This window comes from Polypterus senegalus, chromosome 3, assembly GCF_016835505.1.
Source record: "Polypterus senegalus isolate Bchr_013 chromosome 3, ASM1683550v1, whole genome shotgun sequence".
NCBI classification, from domain to species: Eukaryota; Metazoa; Chordata; class Cladistia; order Polypteriformes; family Polypteridae; genus Polypterus; species Polypterus senegalus.
The window spans coordinates 219,860,774-219,881,886 of NC_053156.1; the positions used below are offsets into that span (position 1 = coordinate 219,860,774).

The 21,113-nt window shown below is 38.7% G+C and overlaps 1 protein-coding gene across 2 annotated transcripts in view; it reads right to left on the reverse strand.

Moving 5' to 3' along the window:
* Positions 1-6,936: 6,936 nt before the first annotated feature.
* nucks1a (nuclear casein kinase and cyclin-dependent kinase substrate 1a) overlaps positions 6,937-21,113 on the reverse strand; it is a 32,306-nt gene continuing 18,129 nt past the window's right edge. Inside the window, exons 5-7 of one of the 2 annotated variants that reach the window (XM_039748517.1) lie at positions 15,051-15,203; positions 8,361-8,501; positions 6,937-8,094 (exon numbers count right to left, since the gene is read on the reverse strand). In XM_039748517.1, the coding sequence (XP_039604451.1) occupies positions 7,856-8,094; positions 8,361-8,501; positions 15,051-15,203 (533 nt within the window). In that variant the 3' untranslated portion in view covers positions 6,937-7,855. The remainder of the gene's footprint in view (positions 8,095-8,360; positions 8,502-15,050; positions 15,204-21,113) is intronic. The other variant, XM_039748518.1, reaches the window with a different exon arrangement.

A 21,113-nucleotide genomic window follows, 5' to 3' on the forward strand; every position in this document is an offset into this window, starting at 1 on the left:
CCGTCTGAAAGTTGTTTTCCATGGCCTCTCCAAACTCCTCCCATGCTTGAGTTTTTGCCTCAGCAACCACCGAAGCCGCATTCCACTTGGCCTGCCGGTACCTGTCAGCTGCCTCCAGAGACCCACAGGACAAAAAGGTCCTATAGGACTCCTCCTTCAGATAGACAGCATCCCTCACCACCAGTGTCCACCAACTGGTTCGGGGATTGCCGCCACGACAGGCACCTACCACCTAACGGCCACAGCTCCGGTCAGCCGCCTCAACAATAGAGGCACGGAACATGGCCCATTCGGACTCAATGTCCTCCACCTCCCTCGGGACATGGTCAAAGTTCTGCCGGAGGTGGGAGTTGAAGCTACTTCTGACAGGGGACTCCGCCAGCTGTTCCCAGCAGACCCTCACAACACGTTTGGGCCTACCAGGACTGACCGGCATCTTCCCCCACCATCGAAGCCAACTCACCACCAGGTAGTGATTAACGGTCGAGTTTCCAAGACATATGGCCGCAAGTCCGATGACACGACCACAAAGTCGATCATCGAACTGAGGCCTAGGGTGTCCTGGTGCCAAGTGCACATATGAACACCCTTATGCTTAACCATGGTGTTCGTTACAGACAATCCGTGACGAGCACAGAAGTCTAATAACAAAACACCTCTCGGGTTCAGAAAGGGGTGGATGGGGGGGTTTAGGGTCGTCATTCCTCCCAATCACGCCCTTCCAGGTCTCACTGTCATTGCCCACGTGAGCACTGAAGTCTCCCAGCAGAACGAGGGAGTTCCCAGAAGTTACGCCCTCTTAACACCCCCTCCAGGGATTCCAAACAGGGTGGATACTTCAAACTGCTGTTCGGCGCATACGCACAAACAACAGTCAGGACCCTCAACCCCCCACCTGAAGGCAGAGGGAGACCACCCTCTCGTACACCGGGGTAAACCCCAATGCACAGGCTCCAGGTTGGGGGCAATAAGTATGCCCACACCTGCTTGGCGCCTCTCACCGGGGGCAATTCCAGAGTGGTAGAGAGTCCAGCCCCTCTCAAGGAGATTGGTTCCAGAGTCCAAGCTGTGCATTGAGGTGAGTCCGACTATATCTAGCCGGAACCTCACGACCTCGCACACTAGCTCAGGCTCCTTCCTCTTCAGAGAGGTGACAAACAGAGGCAAGCAGAGAAACTAAAACTAAATAATTACAAACTAAAACATGAACAAGAATTGAGTAAAAATTAAAAAAAAAACAGTAAAAGCATTTTCATTCAATACAGTTCAGTCATGCTTGAGCGGTTGTTTGTAGGTCATCCTGAGTGTTCAGTCACATTGTGTTGTTAACTATTCGGTGATTTTGTAACTTGGGCTTACCATAGTCACGTGGCTTTGTAAAGGACCGTTGTTTGTTTGTGGCGCACATCTGGCTTGTCGGGTTGAAGCAGTAAGCATGTGTGGTTGACGGTGGCGAGTTTTGCACAGATGTTTGTGGGTAGAAAGCGAGGAAGTAACGCATGGAAATACTTAAATTACTGCACAGATGATAATAAAAGCAAATGTAGTGTACAAGAAGAGTCTCGGAGTTGGTGAGGAAGACAGTACCATGCCGCACTCAAAGGGGGTGGATGTGAGCCCAAGAGGTGTTTGTTGCTGCTGTTCTTCTACACAGAGACTATGGGCGCCAATAAGTTAGAGATATCAAGTCAAGTGCACTGCAGCTGTCCTTTTATTTTTATATTTTATTCCGACTGACTGTCAAAATGGAAGATTTATGACTTTTAAAACTAAAGGAAAATAAGTAGGAGTTTTACAAGAAAGTGACAGAGATTTTTGTGGAGGAGGATAGGCGCATGGACTTTATTTACAAATAAAGGTAAGACAATAAAGAGTTTTCAATTTTATAAAAAATGGGAAAAGACTAAGAAAAAAAAAAAATCAAAATTAGTTTTGACCTTAAATAAAATATTCAATTGTTTTTCTTGCTTTCCTTTTGTTGAACAGTCTGTATTAAAATTGATTGAAGCATTTGAATTAAAAGTTTTTAAAAACAACTAAATATTTCAATTAAGGTCAAAATTGAAATCCAATTTTTTTGTACACCAATCTCCACTTTAATTTGTATTTAATGAGTATGAACTGTGAAATTGCAACTGCAAATTTAGAACACATGGAAGATGCAGACCAAATGCACTATCTCCGCTATAAATGTTACATTCGTTTTTTGCCAAATATGTACCTTACCTATGTATGCGTAAAGAATGCTGATGAGATATGAAACATAACCAGTAGTCAATGTGCATGCTGCCAAACTGAACAGTGAATAAGCTACTCTTTAGGGTTCATATATTTGTAAATCTGACACTGCTTCAGTACTGGCAGCAGAAATCGTCAACATGCAGTTGTGCTGGCACCAGTGGCCGAGGACTTTGTCTGTGCACCTGCATTACAGACATTCATCAAGCAAATGTTTTCACTTTGTGGCTAGCTGCGCAATGGACGTCGTTGCAACAAAGAAATCTCTCAAAATGCGTGCTTGTTTAAAGCTTAACAACAATGTGCTTGCACGGACTGGTTTCTTGGGTTGAAACATTTCTTGCGGACTATATTTATTAGGCCACTTAATCTGTTTGATCAATCATTGTCAAGCTGTGTTTAACGGCATTATGAACTGTAAGTGTATTTTGCTGACTGAAACTTAACTTGCATTGAAATATATGTAGGCCAGCATTTGTGGTTTTGCAACAGGAAAAAAAAAATTGTACTAATATTACAGTATGTAAAAAATCTAGAACTAAAAATAACTAAATAAAAGTTCATCACTCCACTGAAAACTAGAACGAAATAAAGAGAAATTAATTTTATCAATTAAAAACTACAATAACAGAACTGAAATATCACTGGAAGCGACTTTCTATGAACTAGAGTACTCACTTGTAAAGAACTGTTACACAAGCACAAAATATTTATTATATACATATTTTCTGTAGTGTCAATGTCTGGATATTTCCTATGGAACTATGTAATTTTTAAAATCCCAAACGGTTTGATGAAGTATACAATTTGTAGTGAATAATCTTAGGGACCATTTCATTCAAAAATATAATGCATCACTTGCCTCCATTACTACAGAAAGTGTATGTTAAGTTCTTTAGAAGGCATTTAAAAATTCTGATTTAGAATAATGCAATGGAGCTCAAGAATGCTGTGATTATGAAAGGAGTACAAATTTAACCAGCACAAAACTACAGCTGTTTAAAGAAGTATAAAAATTTGATTGCATTTATTAGATTTGGGAAAACCAATTATTAAAAAGTTAATTGAATCGCCACTTGATCATCCATCCATCTTTCCTAAAAAAAAACATGCACAACAATTCAAAGGTCAAGGTTTCTATTTTATACAATTAATTTTTTTTCTGACCCCCTATAACAGAAATAATTTTACATTTACGGCACAGAGTAAAGTTATCTGTTATGTTCAACACTACAGCATCAAAAATTATGCTAAAAAAAAAAATTCTCATCACAACTCAAGCCAATTCTGCTCCAAACAAGTCCCCCAACTGCTAACATAAAGAAACAAAATTAAAAAATTAACATAGTACACTATATTTAAGAGAAAGTCTTCCACTTCCCAATAAAACTGAAGTTCTTAGGTTATATATATATATACTGCTCAAAAGAATTAAAGGAACACTTTTTAATCAGAGTATAGCATAAAGTCAATGAAACTTATGGGATATTAATCTGGTCAGTTAAGCAGCAGAGGGGGTTGTTAATCAGTTTCAGCTGCTGTGGTGTTAATGAAATTAACAACAGATGCACTAGAGGGGCAACAATGAGATGACCCCCAAAACAGGAATGGTTTAACAGGTGGAGGCCACTGACATTTTTCCCTCCTCATCTTTTCTGACTGTTTCTTCACTAGTTTTGCATTTGGCTACAGTCAGTGTCACTACTGGCAGCATGAGGCGATACCTGGACCCTACAGAGGTTGCACAGGTAGTCCAACTTCTCCAGGATGGCACATCAATACGTGTCATTGCCAGAAGGTTTGCTGTATCTCCCTGCACAGTCTCAAGGGCATGGAGGAGATTCTAGGAGACAAGCAGTTACTCTAGGAGAGCTGGAGAGGGCCATAGAAGGTCCATAACCCATCAGCAGGACCAGTATCTGCTCCTTTGGGCAAGGAGGAACAGGATGAGCACTGCCAGAGCCCTACAAAATGACCTCCAGCAGGCCACTGGTGTGAATGTCTCTGACCAAACAACCAGAAAGACTTCATGAGGGTGACCCAAGGGCCCCATGTCCTCTAATGGGCCCTGAGCTCACTGCCCAGCAGCATGCAGCTCGATTGGCATTCGCCATAGAATACCAGAATTGGCAGATGCACCACTGGTGCCCTGTGCTTTTTACAAATGAGAGCAGGTTCATCCTGAGCACGTGACAGAAGTGAAAGGGTCTGGAGAAGCCATGGAAAACATTATGCTGCCTGTAACATCATTCAGCATGAGCAGTTTGGTGGTGGGTTAATGATTGTCTGGGGAGGCATATCCATGGAGGGTCACACAGACCACTACAGGCTTGACAAAGGCACCTTGGCTGCCATTAGATATCAGGATGAAATCCTTGGACCCATTGTCAGACCCTATGCTGGTACAGTGGCACCTGGTGCATGACAATTCCTGGCCTCATGTGGCAGTTCCTGGAGGATGAAGGAATTGATACCATTGACTGGCCACCACACTTCCTGACCTAAATCCAATAGAACACCTCTGGGACATTATGTTTTGGTCCATCCAATGCCACCAGGTTGCACCTCAGCCTGTCCAGGAGCTCAGTGATGCCCTGGTCCAGATCTGGGAGGAGATCCCCCACAACACCATCTGTCATCTCATTAGAAGCATGCACCGATGTTGTCAGGCATGTATACAAGAACACAGGGGCCATACAAAGTGCTGCGTACAATTTTGAGTTGCTGCAATTAAATTTTGGCAAAATGGACTAGCCTGCCACATAATTTTTCACTCTGATTTTGGGGCGTCTTTGAATTCAGGGCTCTGTAGGTTGATCATTTTCATTTCCATCAAACGATATGGCATCCTTTCGTTCCTAACACATTACCCAGTCTATATCAGTATAGATATCCAGGAGGATTTCTTTTCCCATTGAGATCTGATGTGTTTTCAAAGTGTTCCTTTAATTTTTGAGCAGTTTATATATATATATATATATATATTTTTTTAAAGACATATGGTGGACTAAGTTACTTTGTACACAAAACTGCAAACAGGGGCAATATAATATACAGACCACAATTTTGCATTGTGTACCAATTTTCTGACAACACTGCGTGTTTGAAAATAGATCAGTGTGAAACTATGATCCAGACTCAAGAAATCTCTTTGCCCTCAAATTGATCTGAACTCTCTAATTATACCAAATTCAAGCGCAGACGCTGCCATCTCAGCTCCTAAATGCATCAGCTTTAATAAAATTATATATACACACATTAAAAGATCTGTAATGATTCCCAATGACACATTAAAATAGAATAAGAAAACCTTAAAACCTTCAAAGTGCCTTTAAAATTGGAATGTAGCATATTTAACTGCATATTAAAAAGTACACAAAATAAGACTGCAATCCTTGTGACAGAAATAATCCAAGTTAAATGTTGCAGATGAATTACACCCCCAGCTGATTGGTGGAGAGTGTAGAAAAAAGTAGTAACACAAATGAAGCTCTTTTCACAGCACACAAAATTCACTTTAGTACCAGCAGCAAAAAACAAGCAGCTCTGTCCATGCCAGGGCACTGCACTAAGAATATTAATAAAAAAAAAAAATATATATATATTTTTTTTTTTAAATGTACAACACTGGAGAAAAGAAGTTTACTTTCATACAGCTTGAATTAAACCTCAAATAACTTATTTTCCTTTTCTATTTAGGTTTGGTCAGAAAAAGATGAACAAGGGTCCTTGAGATAATTTCTTAGTGAGGCTGCCACTAAGATTAGGTGAATTCTGAAAAATGTTATTTGATAGTTGTTTAACGTGCAGCTGAGAATTTCAGGTGAAAACATTCATAACATATACAACTACACTACATTAAAGGCTTAATTGCAAATTAAACATAAGTTATGACACATACAAGCAACAAAGCACACAAAGGTAAAGGAGGACTGAAGAGCTTTTGAAATACAGCATACTGTACTAGAAAATTACCAAATACCTTTGAAATTGGGAAGAGAGATTTCTAGAAAATTAAGGGATATTAAACAAGCAGAATTAGCATGTAAACGTTGTTGAAAGCTGTAGATAAAATGCTTCAGTTTACATTAAAATATGATTGCCTGCACCTCAAAAACAAAAAAATCTAATGTATGCTCTAATCAGTCATAGAAAGATTACAGAAGCAGTGAAAATCATCTGGCAGACAATGAAAGATTTAAAACAGTGAGACGTTTAACATTCATCTGTTTTGGAACTCTTCTTTCAAATTAGTCTAAAAAAAAAAAAAAATAGGTATTAAAAGTAATTTCTATTAAAAGAGTCATCTAGTGTAATGGGATGAAAAAATGTGTACTTTCAGTAACTTAAAGCACGAGAGAAACACAGCATAACATTGATACATTTTATTATTTTTTTAAAGAAATTTAAAAATAAGCAGAACATCTGGATTAAAAGGGAAAAAAACACTCCCAACCACACACATTTTCGGACATTTTTGAAATGGGGGAATTACCTATTTAAAAAAAAAAAAAAAAAAAAAAAAAAAAAAAGATAAAAACAAGGCGGCTCAAGGGATTGAACATTGCATTTAGCATTTTTGACTCCAGGATGATAGAAACATTAAGGCCCAACACAAACATATGGGAATCACACATTCTCGGGCATGACCCATGAGAAACCTAACCACAGACCGCTGCACATAAAACGGCAACAAAGTTCATACAGTTGGCTTGAAAACAAAGAGGCTGATATAGAGACACAGGTAAAACCAGCAGCAGCTCAACAGAATAGCTCTATTACAAGCCGCATTAAGTCATTTACGCAGTTTCTCAATTCAATGCGCCTGCTGCTTTTATTTTCTTAAGCAACAACTATATTAATAAAAAAATAATTATAAATGATTAGCAGACCAATTGAGACCCAGACTTACACAAGGACCATGTTTTATTTATTCAGTACATACAGGCTTGTAGATATGGTCTACCTAGTTTTAAAATAAAATCACAATGCACTGAAAATCATTCAAGTGCAAATTGTGTTTTCTCAAATATCAACCCTTTGTTTGCCATCCTCTGAGTTAAAACACGCATACAACAAACTCATGTGTTTTAAAATACAAGTCACAAGTACAGTGTCATCTTTAGTTCATTGAAGAATAAAGCTTTTTTTGTTTAATCTTATTACCCCTTCCCCCTTGTCCAGTAACCTGAGGTTTTCTTCTGCAGACACAGAAATGAGCAGAGTTATAAAGCAGAGCTTTATGAATCTCAGTAATAATCTCAGTAATAAGACATTAAGCACATGTGCTGACAAAGAATGCTATATTAGATCTTTAATTCAAAATTCAAGTTTACGACTATAAAAATGGTCTTAGCACTTTAAAATACGCATGAGATTTAGCTGCAACTGAACAGTGCAAAGAGATCCTAAGAGATGAAAGAGCCGAGAAAACTCAAGCCTGGTATGGGGAAGTGGGTGACTAAGGCCTGTCTGTACAAAAAAAAAAAAAATGGGTCCTTGAATGTATCCTTGCATAAAAAATAAAGTCCAATCCCTTGGGCCAGACAGACACTGAAAACCAAAATTTCTAACTCTACACAAAGTAATAATAAAAAAGCCATGTCAAGCCCCCTGCTTAGTCTTCCCCAGACTGAGGTTCCTCTTCTGAAACATCTTCATCGTCATCTGCTGTGTTACCAGTCTTCTTTTGTGGAGCCACATCTTTTTTCTGCTGCACCTGCTCCTCCTCCTCTTCCTCCTCTTCTTCCCGAGGGCTCTCAGGCTCATCTTCTTCCTCTTCCTCTTTCTGGGAGATTGAAGCTTTTGCTGCAGCTGGTCGGCCTTTGCCCTTGCTTTTGATGGGGCTTGGAGTCACTTTAGGAGAAAATATTTTATCACATCATTTAAAGGAAATTATGCTTAACTTGTAACAAACTACTTTAAAAGGTACAACCCTAACCCTAAACAGTCTGACTACATATATGATTTTTAAATTAAGTCAAAAGCCAAACTCTGCAACCTGTGTGTCCAAAGCTTGTCACGTCTAAATTACAGGGATAACCTATTTTCTCCTACTAGTACATAGCATGCTAATTTTAGAGTAGCAGTTTTAAACAGATATTATCCTTGTCACAACTCACCTGTAGCCTTTAGTCTTGGCTTTGGTGACTTTTTCTCTGGTTTGCTTTTCTTAATGACTTTCTTACTCTTCTTCCGTGAGCTGCCGTAATCACTGTCGTCATCATCATCTACCATGAAATCCTCATCACTGCCAGATTCCTCTATTAAAAAAAAAATAAATAAAAATAAAAAAATGCTATCAGGTGCTCTAAACCTCTGGGTTCAGTAGACAGAGAAGAATCAACTGAAATTCAGTTTTGTATATCCATTCCTTACATGGATAAGATTTAAATAAAATTGTATGTAATCAACTATAGAATTCTGGAGCCTGTTTAGCCCATCTATGAAGCAAATTAGGTTCACTCATGCCGAATGCCTAAAAGTAGACTCTTGATTGGGTAAGATTGAGAAGTTGGAGTTTATAGGAGTTGTAGGTTGAAGTATCATTGCTAGTCCAGCATTGAAACCTTTTAAAATAGGAAAAGATAATACATTAACACACTACTGTTACTAATAGTATGGTATGTAGTTTTCAGGTTTTGATGAAAGATGATAATGATTTTTGAGTTTACTGCAAAACTAACTGGGTGAAGCACTAACAAGAATTTTTTTCAATAGCACCATCTTGAAGGATACCACTAGAGCAGGGGTGGGCAAAGTCATTCCAGGAGGGCCGCAGTGGTTGCGGGTTTTTGTTCCAACCCAGTTGCTTAATTAGAAAGCAATCCTTGCAAATAATTACATTTCATGGCTTGTTAGTGCTTTAACACTGCAATGTCAAGTCATTCTCATATCCTAGATTTTTTTCCTGTTCTAAGGATATCATCCAAATACTTTGAAGTGTAAAACGGATGGGTAATTCTCAACCCTTCAATTTTTTCTCTTCTTTCCTTCCACATATTTAATTAAACCAAATAGTGCATGATAAATACACACAGGTGCTGGTTTCTTTTGTCATTTGCCTCTTATTGCTAATAAGGAGCAATTAAAAACCGAGAATGCAACTGTTTAAGACTTAACTAAGCAATAAGGGTTCAAACTCTTAATGAGGGAGATAACTAAAATGAAGCAGAAGTGTTTCTAGAGCAATAAATGCTTCTTATTAAGCAATTAGGTTGGAACAAAAACCTGCAGCCACTGCGGCCCTCCAGGAATGACTTTGCCCACCCCTGCACTAGAGGATACCTTTGCCATACCCCATAGTAGCTTAGTATATTCAGAAAATGTTCAGAACCCTTCACCTTTGTCACATTTTATGTTGTAGTCTAATGTTAAAATTATTTTAATTCCATCCCCCACATCAAGAAACACTCCATATCCAAGAATTAGACATTTTTAAATATAAATTTTAAATTTACAATTTTGGTTTTATAAATGAAACAAACTGACAAACATACTGATACAATTATTCAGACCCTTTACTTAAGTATTTTTGCTGCATTCCATTTACTTCAGAAGTCAAATATCTGAGGTGGGAATGATATCACACCAAAGCTGATCGTGTTCCAGTAATACATTCGGAAAACCAACATGGACGCATACAGGCAAACCTTTGTTGTGCTTGCTCCATCAGAAAATATGGAAGTAGATAACATCACATTGTACCATATTGTGCATAACCAAACACTGCAGCAGCATGTTCACAGATAGAAGCTGGATAGTAATGAGTGCACAACTGATTTAATGAGACACAAATAGAAGACATACTAATAAACAGTACAATAATACAGGTCACAATAAAGCTTGCAGAGTATGTCGCCATTTTAGATTGACATCATAATCTCTAAAATCAGAGCAGCCCCGAGTTCCCAGGATGAAAATACATACTGTATTAAGATGGTGTTCCAGTTAAATTCCAACTTCCCATTTCAAATTGAATGCAGCATTAGTTGAAGCACTTTTGGCAATGATCAGACCCTGGAATCTTTGAGGGTATGACGTAACAAACTATACATGCCTGAATTTGGAAATGTTCTGCAATTTTTCTCTGTAAATCTTTTCAAGCTCTGTCAGGCTGCATGAAGTCCGTTGGTGAACAGCTTTTTTCAAGTATCTATAGAGATGCTCAGTTGGATTGAACTCTGGGCAGACAATTCAAGGCCATTCAGAGTTGCCCCTAAGTCACTCCAGTGTTGTGTTTGCTGTGTGCGCAGGGTCATTGTCCAGTTATAAGGTGAACCTTCGGCCCAGCCTGTGATCCAGAGTGTTCTGGAGCACCTTTTCATTAAGGATATCTCTGTACTTTGCAACATTCAGCTTTACCTTGACCCTGTCTAGTGTCCCAATTTCTGCTAGAGTTCAGTTCAGACCAGAGAAACTTGTTTCTCACAGTCAAAGTGTCTTTCAGGTGCCTTCTGCAAACTTCAAGCAGGTTGTCATGTGTCTTTTACTAAGAGGCGGCTTACATCTTGTGACCTTGTAATTAAGCTTAGATTAATGGAGCACTGCAGCTAGTGCTGGGCGGTATGACCAAAATTCTATATCACGGTATTTTGCAAAATTACACCGGTTTCACGGTATTCAATGGTATTTTGTTCCCATGCATTAGTGGATGTTAACCACATTTTCCACTGCAATTACTGCAGAAGACTGGCTAAGAATAACCTATTCCACTGTCGTTGTACAAAAAAACATTTTAATGTGCACACTAGTGATAGTTTTCAATGGGGTGGCACTAATGAAGAGAAGGAATCACATTGCATGAGAGTTGCAGTCAAAATAAAGAACCTTTTTTTTGAACAAATTTTGCAAACAACTTAAGCTTAAATTTTGACAACATATTTTCAACCTTCCAAAGAGGCATTTAGACTTGGTAAAATATTCAGAGGTGCTTGTCAAAAGTTGTATTGCACTGAACAGGTCTTCTTAAACTGACTTCCTCCGCACTAAGAGGAGGCGCAGGCAGGGATCGCCACTCAGAATACATTCACTTCATGATATTCCTGTTCTCTGAAAATTTAGAATGCCAAGATAAATACTTGATAACATTTTCATGATAAAATGCATTAAAGCAGGTATTAAACATGCACTGTATTGAGACGGCAGTGCTGCTCCCTCACAGTAAGGGGTCCCCAAGTGTATCTTCAGTGTACAGAACTTTATGGCAGGTGTGACGAGGTTTCAGAAAACTGGATGTATGAATGAGTATCACGCAGGTTTAACTTAAGTAAATGTTGGGTTCGTGATCTGGTGGTCGGAGACATGAACACAGAAATCAATGGATGTTCTTCTGAGCGGGCTTTCTTTATTGCATGCATGCTGTCTCTATCTAACGTATCAAACCCCCAGTTCCTATCCTTCCCTTCTCTTTCTCCACATAACCAATCACCACACGATAAACGTCTTTGTGAAATTAAAACAAGTTATAAACTTAGACGAAAGAGTGTTCAGAACTTAAAAAAAAAAAAAAAAAGAAAGAAAAAACAAATCTTCTTTATATATGTTTAAATATGCTATCCATTCAGGATTGCGTCCATCCCAGCAAGCTTTGTGTGCGAGGCAGGAGCAAATCCTGAACGAGGCACCAGCACATCGCAGGGTGAATACGAGCAACACATATACTAGCAGGTTCAGTATAGCAAAACCCCTCATCCTACATGACTTTGAAAGGAAACTGAAGCATGCAGAGTAAACCCACCAGAAAAAACATGCACATTCAAGGCTGGGAATACCCAGGACCCACTTGCTGCGAGGCAGCAGTGCAAGCTCCACGCCACTGTGCTCCGACATGATTTATACATGCTTTAATGTATTTCATGAAAATTATATCCTGTATTTATCTTAGCATTCTAAATGTTTAGTGAGCAGGAATATCATGAAATTAATATATTCTGTGTGGCGATCACTGCCTGTACCACCTCAGTGCAAAAGGAAGTCAGTTTAAGAGGCACACAGTGATTAACATGGCTCAGGGAACACTTAACACAAAGCATTTAATGTGATACATAACTTATGATGGGGTTTGAGAAAATCTAGTAAATTAAATATTCATTTTAAGAAGAGGTTTAGTTACGATGTTCTACTTTAATGACAAATTACGAGAATAAAGTCAGCATGTCGACTCTATTCTCGTCGTGTCGAGATTAAAGTGGAAATGTCAAGAAAAAAGTCAACCTGTTGTCACACTATTACACAGTATTGAAAAAAAAATAAAACAAGTACAACTTGTCTTGCAGTATTATCCAGTAGTATAGAAACAGTATTAACACATTTGAACATAATGGTCCATATCCGACCTTTTAAAACCAAAGTATTTTCAGACAATAGACACGCGGTAAAAGTTCTGCAAAAGTTCTTCTGTGTCGTCATGTTCAACTTTATTGCCTGCTACACCTTTAGTTTCAGAATGTTCTCTGTCCATTTTCACCACTCAATACCTCCACTAACACGTGTACTCTGTTGCATGTGTGTTTAGTGGTACAGCAGTGAAAAAGCCCATTCCATAGCAGTTTGACAATGCGCCGCGTTCCGAACGTTGTTTAGGCTATTTAAACCGGTGTTGCGGTATAAGAAAAATCCATATCATAGCAAAAATAAAGTTTTTTTTTGGTATGAACCAGTATACCACCCAGCACTAACTGCAGTGATGGTAGCGATTGTGGAAGTTAACCCCATCTCCATACAGCTTCTCTAGAGTTCTGCCAGAGTGACCCAAATGATTTTGGTCATCTCTCTTATGATTCCTTTTCCCAGGATTACTGAAGTTAGTATAGTTGGCCAGCACTAGAACAGTTGTGGTTGCTCCTAACATCGTCCATTTAGGAATTATGGAAGCCACTTTGCTCTCCTTCAAAAGTTCTCAGATGACTCTGCCATTGTTGGATGCATTAGTGAAGGAAAGGACGATCATAGAAGCATGGTAAGTAGCTTGGTGGAGTGTTACCATCACCAACATCTCCAACTAAACCTCAAGAAAATAAAAGGAGTTTGTGAGCAGAATGAGGACATTTTATACAAGAAGGGCCACAGACAACTATTTTATGAGGAGGGTGAGGTCAAACGGTGTGAGAAGCCTGCTGCCGAGGACTTCTTGTAACGCTGTGGTAATGAGTGCCACCGTTTAAGCTGTGGTGTGTGGGGGCAGCAGCATCACAACCAAAGATACTAACTGACTGAACAAGATCAGAAAGGCCAGTTCAGTCCTGCGGGTGAAACTGGATACTGTGGAGATGACAATAGAGAGGAGGATGCTGGCAAAGGTGTCATTAAGTATGAAGATCCCCTCCCATCCGCTCCATAAATTGCTGTGGGACCAAAACAGAGCAATGAGCAGCAAATTGCTCCTCCCCTGCTGCAGGAGGGATTGTTTTTGCAGGTCTTTTCTTCCTGGTGCTATCAGACTATACGACTCTGGGGTTTTAATTCATGTATCCTTACTAGATTTCATGAATTACATGTATGGGATATGCATTACATTTATTTACATATTATACTGTGACACTGCACTGTATTTATTACGGTGGATTGGTAATACACTACTATTTTTGGTATTTTATGGTTTTTATTTATCTTATCTGTTTCATCTTATATATTGTATTAGATCTTTTAGTTATTTTATCTATATATACTTGTTTTAATTTTGCGGTGAGCTGCTGTAACACCTAAATTTCCCTTCGGAAATTAAAGTGTTATCTCTTTTAGTTGCAGAAGGTATAGCCAAGGCTTGGTTATTGAAATTGTGAACCTTCACTTTTGGTTTCCAGTTTGATATTTCTTTAGACTGATCTTTCAAATGCATTGGTATATTTCACAGATGTGCGTATGCAGTCAGGAACTTTGGATCATGCTTTTGATTTAAAAGTCTATAATTTTCTCATCTTTACTTATTTGTCAGAAGCTCAGTGCAGCAACTGAAATAGTGATATTGTTAACTCATGCAGTCGAAGTGCACTCACTGTGCATAGTTAACAGGTGGGACCGACTGTAGTAGGGTGAGGAACTCACTAATATGGGTGAAACGTCCAATAAATACATTACTTCTCCAGACCAAACACAGCCAGTAGAGGTGGCTTAGTATATAGACTGGGTGCCTCTTTTTGTGGTATACAATGCAGGACCCACTGAAAGACTCAAGGCAGGTAAAAGATTACATAGACTGCTGCTCAGAACAGGATAGCCTGAAATGTCTAGTACATCTTGGTGCAAACTCTCATCACCACCAATATGCTGCTGTTCTTTGTCTTTAAACTAAATAGCTGCTAAACATTTTTAATACAAAGAAACACTTTATTTCTAACTAACCCATCCATAATCTGATGTACATCTTAAGCTAATAAAGGTTTAAACTGAGGATGTGCTTTCCATAGATTAAGTATACAGTCAATTGAATATCATGCTTCTTCCACTTGCCTAGGACAGAGAAGATCATTTGTAGAATATGTAGTAAATAACATGAACAGCAGACAAAAAGTGGCCTTCCCCAAACTTGAGAGCATACAACATGGATTTCTAAATTAGTTTTTTTTAATTCAAATTTTAGTGACCTACCAATCCATTGTTCAAAGGAAAGAGTACATGAGACACTAATACAAACTATTACACTGCTAATGAGATACTGTGTCTAACTCAGTCTACAAAAATGCTTTGGCCTTGAGAACACTGTATTAAACTGAACTACTTCAGAACTGTTTAAGTTTGCCACTTGAAAAGGGGCTTAGGAAAAATGCTGCTAGCTAGTGTCTTTTACTTGCCCTCACCCACAAACAACTTACTATCTAAAAATTGCTGCTCCTCCTCTTCATTCTCCTCTTCCTCACTGCCACCGTCACCAAGAAGCATCTCTCTCTGTTTCGAAACAGCCTTAGAGGCTGCTTGCCTCTGCTGTCGCACTTTCTTACTAGCCTCCTTCTCATCATCACTATCATCTGCAAAACACAGATTAAGAAGCAATGTAAACTTTCAAAAAGACTAGCAAATTATAATTAAAACTCAAACAATGTGCATTTCTAAAGCAAACTTTGCAAACACCTCAGTTGCGAGTCAATACTTGGATTTATTTTATTATACTTCTGATTAAAATGTCTAACCACAAGATCGGAGAAAGATATTCTCAGTCGCATTTACTTCAAATGTGCATTGAAAACCTTGATCAGTATGCCAAATCCAAATCCTATTGCACAAATAATTAGTATTAGGAATTACCTAACTACTGCATCTACAACTGATAAGTCATTTTCTAGTATCTATGGCATGGTATTTAATGAAATGCTCATGTGTGCAGGAGCATATTGATGAATGCAAACTAAAGTAACTGAACTACATGCAAAAATATCTCTCATGATTAGGAACATGTTGAAAATTATAACCAATTACTTGTGATTCAACTGTATGCAAATGAAGTCACATTAGACACATACAGCATAAATGAAAGACTCGAGTGTGTGTATGGAGCAGTGCAGTCTGCTCATGATCAAACACAGCCACTAGAAGGCACATGCACGCACTTTAAAATTTTTCAGCACTTGCATGCATCTCATTTCCCAGTACAAAAATATGCATATGTGTGTGTGGAGCAGTCCGCTCTGCTCACGGCTCAACCATACTCACAGGAGTTGGTGTGAAGTCTACAGAAGATGTAGAAACTTGTACAAGTCTGACTTGCACTTGGTGAGATGGCGAACATATGCACTTAACACGCAGCTTTGGTGTATATGAACGCTGCATGTACGCACAACAAGCTACCATATGTTTGCTTGAGACAGGTTCCAGCCTGTTCCACTCAATTTGGGCCACAGTTGCACTTGACTACATGTCTGTCTTGGACAAGCTATGACCTCTCCTGGCCCACTTAGCTGACGCCTCTGCAAATTCACTAATATAGTAAAACTGCTAGGGAGTCTTTGGGTTGTTTGTTTGTCCTGAAGATCACAGGAAGCTAGTTTGCTTATAAGCAAAAAGATCAGAGAATAAGTCGACATATTAATACAACAATATGGAAAAATAAATTATTCTAAACACACATGCCCCAAATGATAAAACATAATGAACAAACTTAAATCAACAGCTTTTTCTATTAAGAAAATAATGTAGCATTTTATTGAAGATAAACATTCCTCATTTTCTCTGTAATTTACATAGGTCTCAGAAAGCAGCAAGGTGAAAATATGTCAAAGAATCTTATTTAGTAGACGGAATATTTTAGAAAGGAATTTAAAAATGCATCCATCACAAGACAAAGCATATATATATGTAATTGTTTTGTCATTGATATGAATGTTGTTCTCTCTCTCTCTCTCTCTCTCTCTCTCTCTCTCTCTCTCTCTCTCTCTCTCTCTCTCTCTCTCTCTCTCTCTCTCTCTCTCTCTCTCTCTCTCTCTCTCTCTCTCTCTCTCTCTCTCTCTCTCTCTCTCTATATATATCTCTCTATATATATCTATATATATATACCCACGCTTGGCAGTGGAGAAGTAAAAAGAAAAGGAAACATTTTAATAATAACGTAACATGATTGACAATAATAATTAATAATAATAATATAAAGTCAGCGCTGGAATATATAAAGTCAAAACCTGAATATATAAAGTCAGCGTCGGAATTTATAAAGTTATTCCTGATTATATAAAGTCAACATCGGAGTATATAAACTCATTCCTGAATATACAGCGGTGTGAAAAACTATTTGCCCCCTTCCTGATTTCTTATTCTTTTGCATGTTTGTCACACAAAATGTTTCTGATCATCAAACACATTTAACCATTAGTCAAATATAACACAAGCAAACACAAAATGCAGTTTTTAAATGATGGTTTTTATTATTTAGGGAGAAAAAAGATCCAAACCAACATGGCCCTGTGTGGAAAAGTAATTGCCCCCTTGTTAAAAAATAACCTAACTGTGGTGTATCACACCTGAGTTCAATTTCCGTAGCCACCCCCAGGCCTGATTACTGCCACACCTGTTTCAATCAAGAAATCACTTAAATAGGAGCTGCCTGACACAGAGAAGCTGACACTCAAAAGCTAGACATCATGCCAAGATCCAAAAAAATTCAGGAACAAATGAGAACAGAAGTAATTGAGATCTATCAGTCTGGTAAAGGTTATAAAGCCATTTCTAAAGCTTTGGGACTCCAGCGAACCACAGTGAGAGCCATTATCCACAAATGGCAAAAACATGGAACAGTGGTGAACCTTCCCAGGAGTGGCCGGCCGACCAAAATTACCCCAAGAGCGCAGAGACGACTCATCCGAGAGGTCACAAAGACCACAGGACAACGTCTAAAGAACTGCAGGCCTCACTTGCCTCAATTAAGGTCAGTGTTCACGACTCCACCATAAGAAAGAGACTGGGCAAAAACGGCCTGCATGGCAGATTTCCAAGACGCAAACCACTGTTAAGCAAAAAGAACATTAGGGCTCGTCTCAATTTTGCTAAGAAACATCTCAATGATTGCCAAGACTTTTGGGAAAATACCTTGTGGACTGATGAGACAAAAGTTGAACTTTTGGAAGGCAAATGTCCCGCTACATCTGGCGAAAAGGAACACAGCATTTCAGAAAAAGAACATCATACCAACAGTAAAATATGGTGGTGGTAGTGTGATGGTCTGGGGTTGTTTTGCTGTTTCAGGACCTGGAAGGCTTGCTGTGATAGATGGAACCATGAATTCTACTGTCTACCAAAAAATCCTGAAGGAAAATGTCTGGCCATCTGTTTGTCAACTCAAGCTGAAGCGATCTTGGGTGCTGCAACAGGACAATGACCCAAAACACACCAGCAAATCCACCTCTGAATGGCTGAAGAAAAACAAAATGAAGACTTTGGAGTGGCCTAGTCAAAGTCCTGACCTGAATCCAATTGAGATGCTATGGCATGACCTTAAAAAGGCGGTTCATGCTAGAAAACCCTCAAAGCTGAATTATAACAAATCTGAAAAGATGAGTGGGCCAAAATTCCTCCAGAGCGCTGTAAAAGACTCATTGCAAGTTATCGCAAACGCTTGATTGCAGTTATTGCTGCTAAGGGTGGCCCAACCAGTTATTAGGTTCAGGGGCAATTACTTTTCACACAGGGCCATGTAGGTTTGGATTTTTTTTTCTTCCCTAAATAATAAAAACCATCATTTAAAAACTGCATTTTGTGTTTACTTGTGTTATATTTGACTAATGGTTAAATGTGTTTGATGATCAGAAAAATTTTGCGTGACAAACATGCAAAAGAATAAGAAATCAGGAAGGGGGCAAATTGAATTTATACAGTGGGGTGAAAAACTAAGTTAAAATCTATTCATTGAAACGACTCTGAACTGAACTAAGTAAACAAAAACGTATTCAGAAAAATAAATTAAAAAAACACTGTTCGGTTATTGTTTTGAAAATGATGCATGTGCCGTGCCCAGGATTGGTTCCGGCCTTGCGCCCAGTGTTGGGTGGGATTGGCTCCAGCAGACCCCCCCCGTGACCCTGTGGTCGGATTCAATGGGTTGGGAAATGGATGGATATTCCAGCGCTGACTTTATATATTCTAGCGCTTATTTTATATATTCCAACGCTGTTATAAGTCAAAACCTGAGTATTTGGGATTGACTTTATATATTCAAGTTTTGACTTTATTTATTCCGACAGTGACTATGACTTTATATAGTTAAATGTAGTCATCATTCTATAACTTTTTCTTTACCATAGAAATTTAAAGACTAAATTCCACTTCCATTCCTAACAAAGATATTTCTGGCGACTAAATAGAACCTACTTATATCCAAATTCGAGCTATTGAGCTGTCGCCTGCCTGCCTGAATAAGTCACCCTCGCTTTGCTCTTACTTTTTTACCGTTCATTTAATCATGGCTAGTGGCGGAAAAATTATAAAATGGAAGGAGGATTACACGGAGTATGGCTTTACCAAAACAATTATTGATGGCGAATCGATTATTCATAAAGCTTAAATTGGTGATCTGTTTTTCTGTGTTAACCTCATATTTTTTCATACTTCTTCTCAAACCAAGGGTGTGCGAGGGTAAAATGAACCAGGAAGCGCTGATCAATGTAATCGGTGTACCATGAAATCATGCACTGACATAAGTTCGCCTTTGCTTGTACTGCATAGTGTGATTAAATGCGTGTTTTTTTAACGCGATATGGATCAAATGCATCAAAGCTTCTCAGCTGTGCTTGTGCTAAGAAAAGGAAACATTTTAAAAATAACGTAACACGATTGTCAATGAAACCTTTTTGTAAGTAGTGCCTGGATGATTCAGTGTGGAGAAAATGTAGAGACAGCGTGTGTATTAACTTGTGGATTTTTCTGTAAGTATTTGGTGGCAGCGTCACAAAGTCGCTTCAGTAACACTGCGTGCGTTAGCTGCGGAGCTCAGCTCAGAGCGAACTGAGGTGAATGGGAGGGGAGATGATGACGTGACTCCCCCACCCGCCTTAACCCCCACAATCACAGTCTCTCGGAATTTGTATAAGCACAGCCCTTCACCTGCAATTTTAACTTGGTTACAAAGTGATCAAAACACTCATTTATATCCTGCATCCTCTCATTAAACTTGTATCCCGCATTACCCGTGGGCATGACAAACGCCAGCGGCAGCCTGTCTATGAACTGAATTTAAACTTTAGGTTTACACCTTGCTTTGTTTCCGAAGTAGCAGCACTCATGAATATAGTTGTATATGTCATTCGCTCGCTTCTTATTGTTTTGCTGCCTTCTCAATTGTATAATGCATGTTTTCTTCAGCGCTTTTTGGAGCTCTTCCTGGTTTTCTACGTACTGCGGTGACAGTCAGTTCACGTGATTACGTGGGAGGCGTGATGATGTCACACGAAACTCTGCCCCCCACGGCTTTCGAGCTCAACTCCATTACAGTAAATGGAGAAAAATAGGTTCCAGTTATGACCATTACGCACAGAATTTTGAAATGAAACCTGCCCAACTTTTGTAAGGAAGCTGAAAGGAATGAGCCTGCCAAATTTCAGCCTTCTACCTACACGGGAACTTGGAGAATTAGTGATGAGTCAGTGAGGGCTTTCATATATATATATATATATATATATATATGACCAGTAGGTGGAACATGCACTAATTGGCAGCTAATAAACTACTAACATTTTGCTATATAGGAACTGCATTTGTTTCAGTGTTTTGACTGTACTCTACTCCGAAATGGGAATCTGTAAAAAATCTTAATACAGACAGACTCGGTATTTTGAATTACACAAGATGATAGTATCTATAAACCTTATATTTCAGCATGCCTAGAGGACATTTCACCAAGACCAGACTGAATATGGTATGTCCTTTCCAATTGCTTCTTCACCAGGCATTTGTTGGGGGGAAAAAGTCTAAATGCCACACAAAAGTATTCTGCCCACCCCACCCACAACAGCATTGCACACTCACGAGTATATTACTGAGATTAAATTATTTTTTACACTTTGGCATTAACTTTGCATTTTCAGTGCATTTTATTGCACCCCATTCAATTTCTAATTTCCCTTACTAGTAAACATGTGCCTCATTTTAATTTTAAATGTCATTAAGATCTATATTTTTTATATAATTAAGTGCTACGAACATGAAAATCTTGGGCATTATGGTACATCATTAAATCACAGCTATGTATAGTACTTTGTTTATATTTTATTTACAAGGAAGCACCTGCTGAAAGAAAGATTATAAACCTACTCTCATCATAATTAAGGATACATGGTCCATAACCTTTTGTTAAGGCTGATCTCTGAAGTGAAAACTCAGATCCCATAGTAATAAAAACCAAACTGGCTAGCAACAGATTTGTATGCATTTTTAACAGTGTAGACAATTCCTGGAAT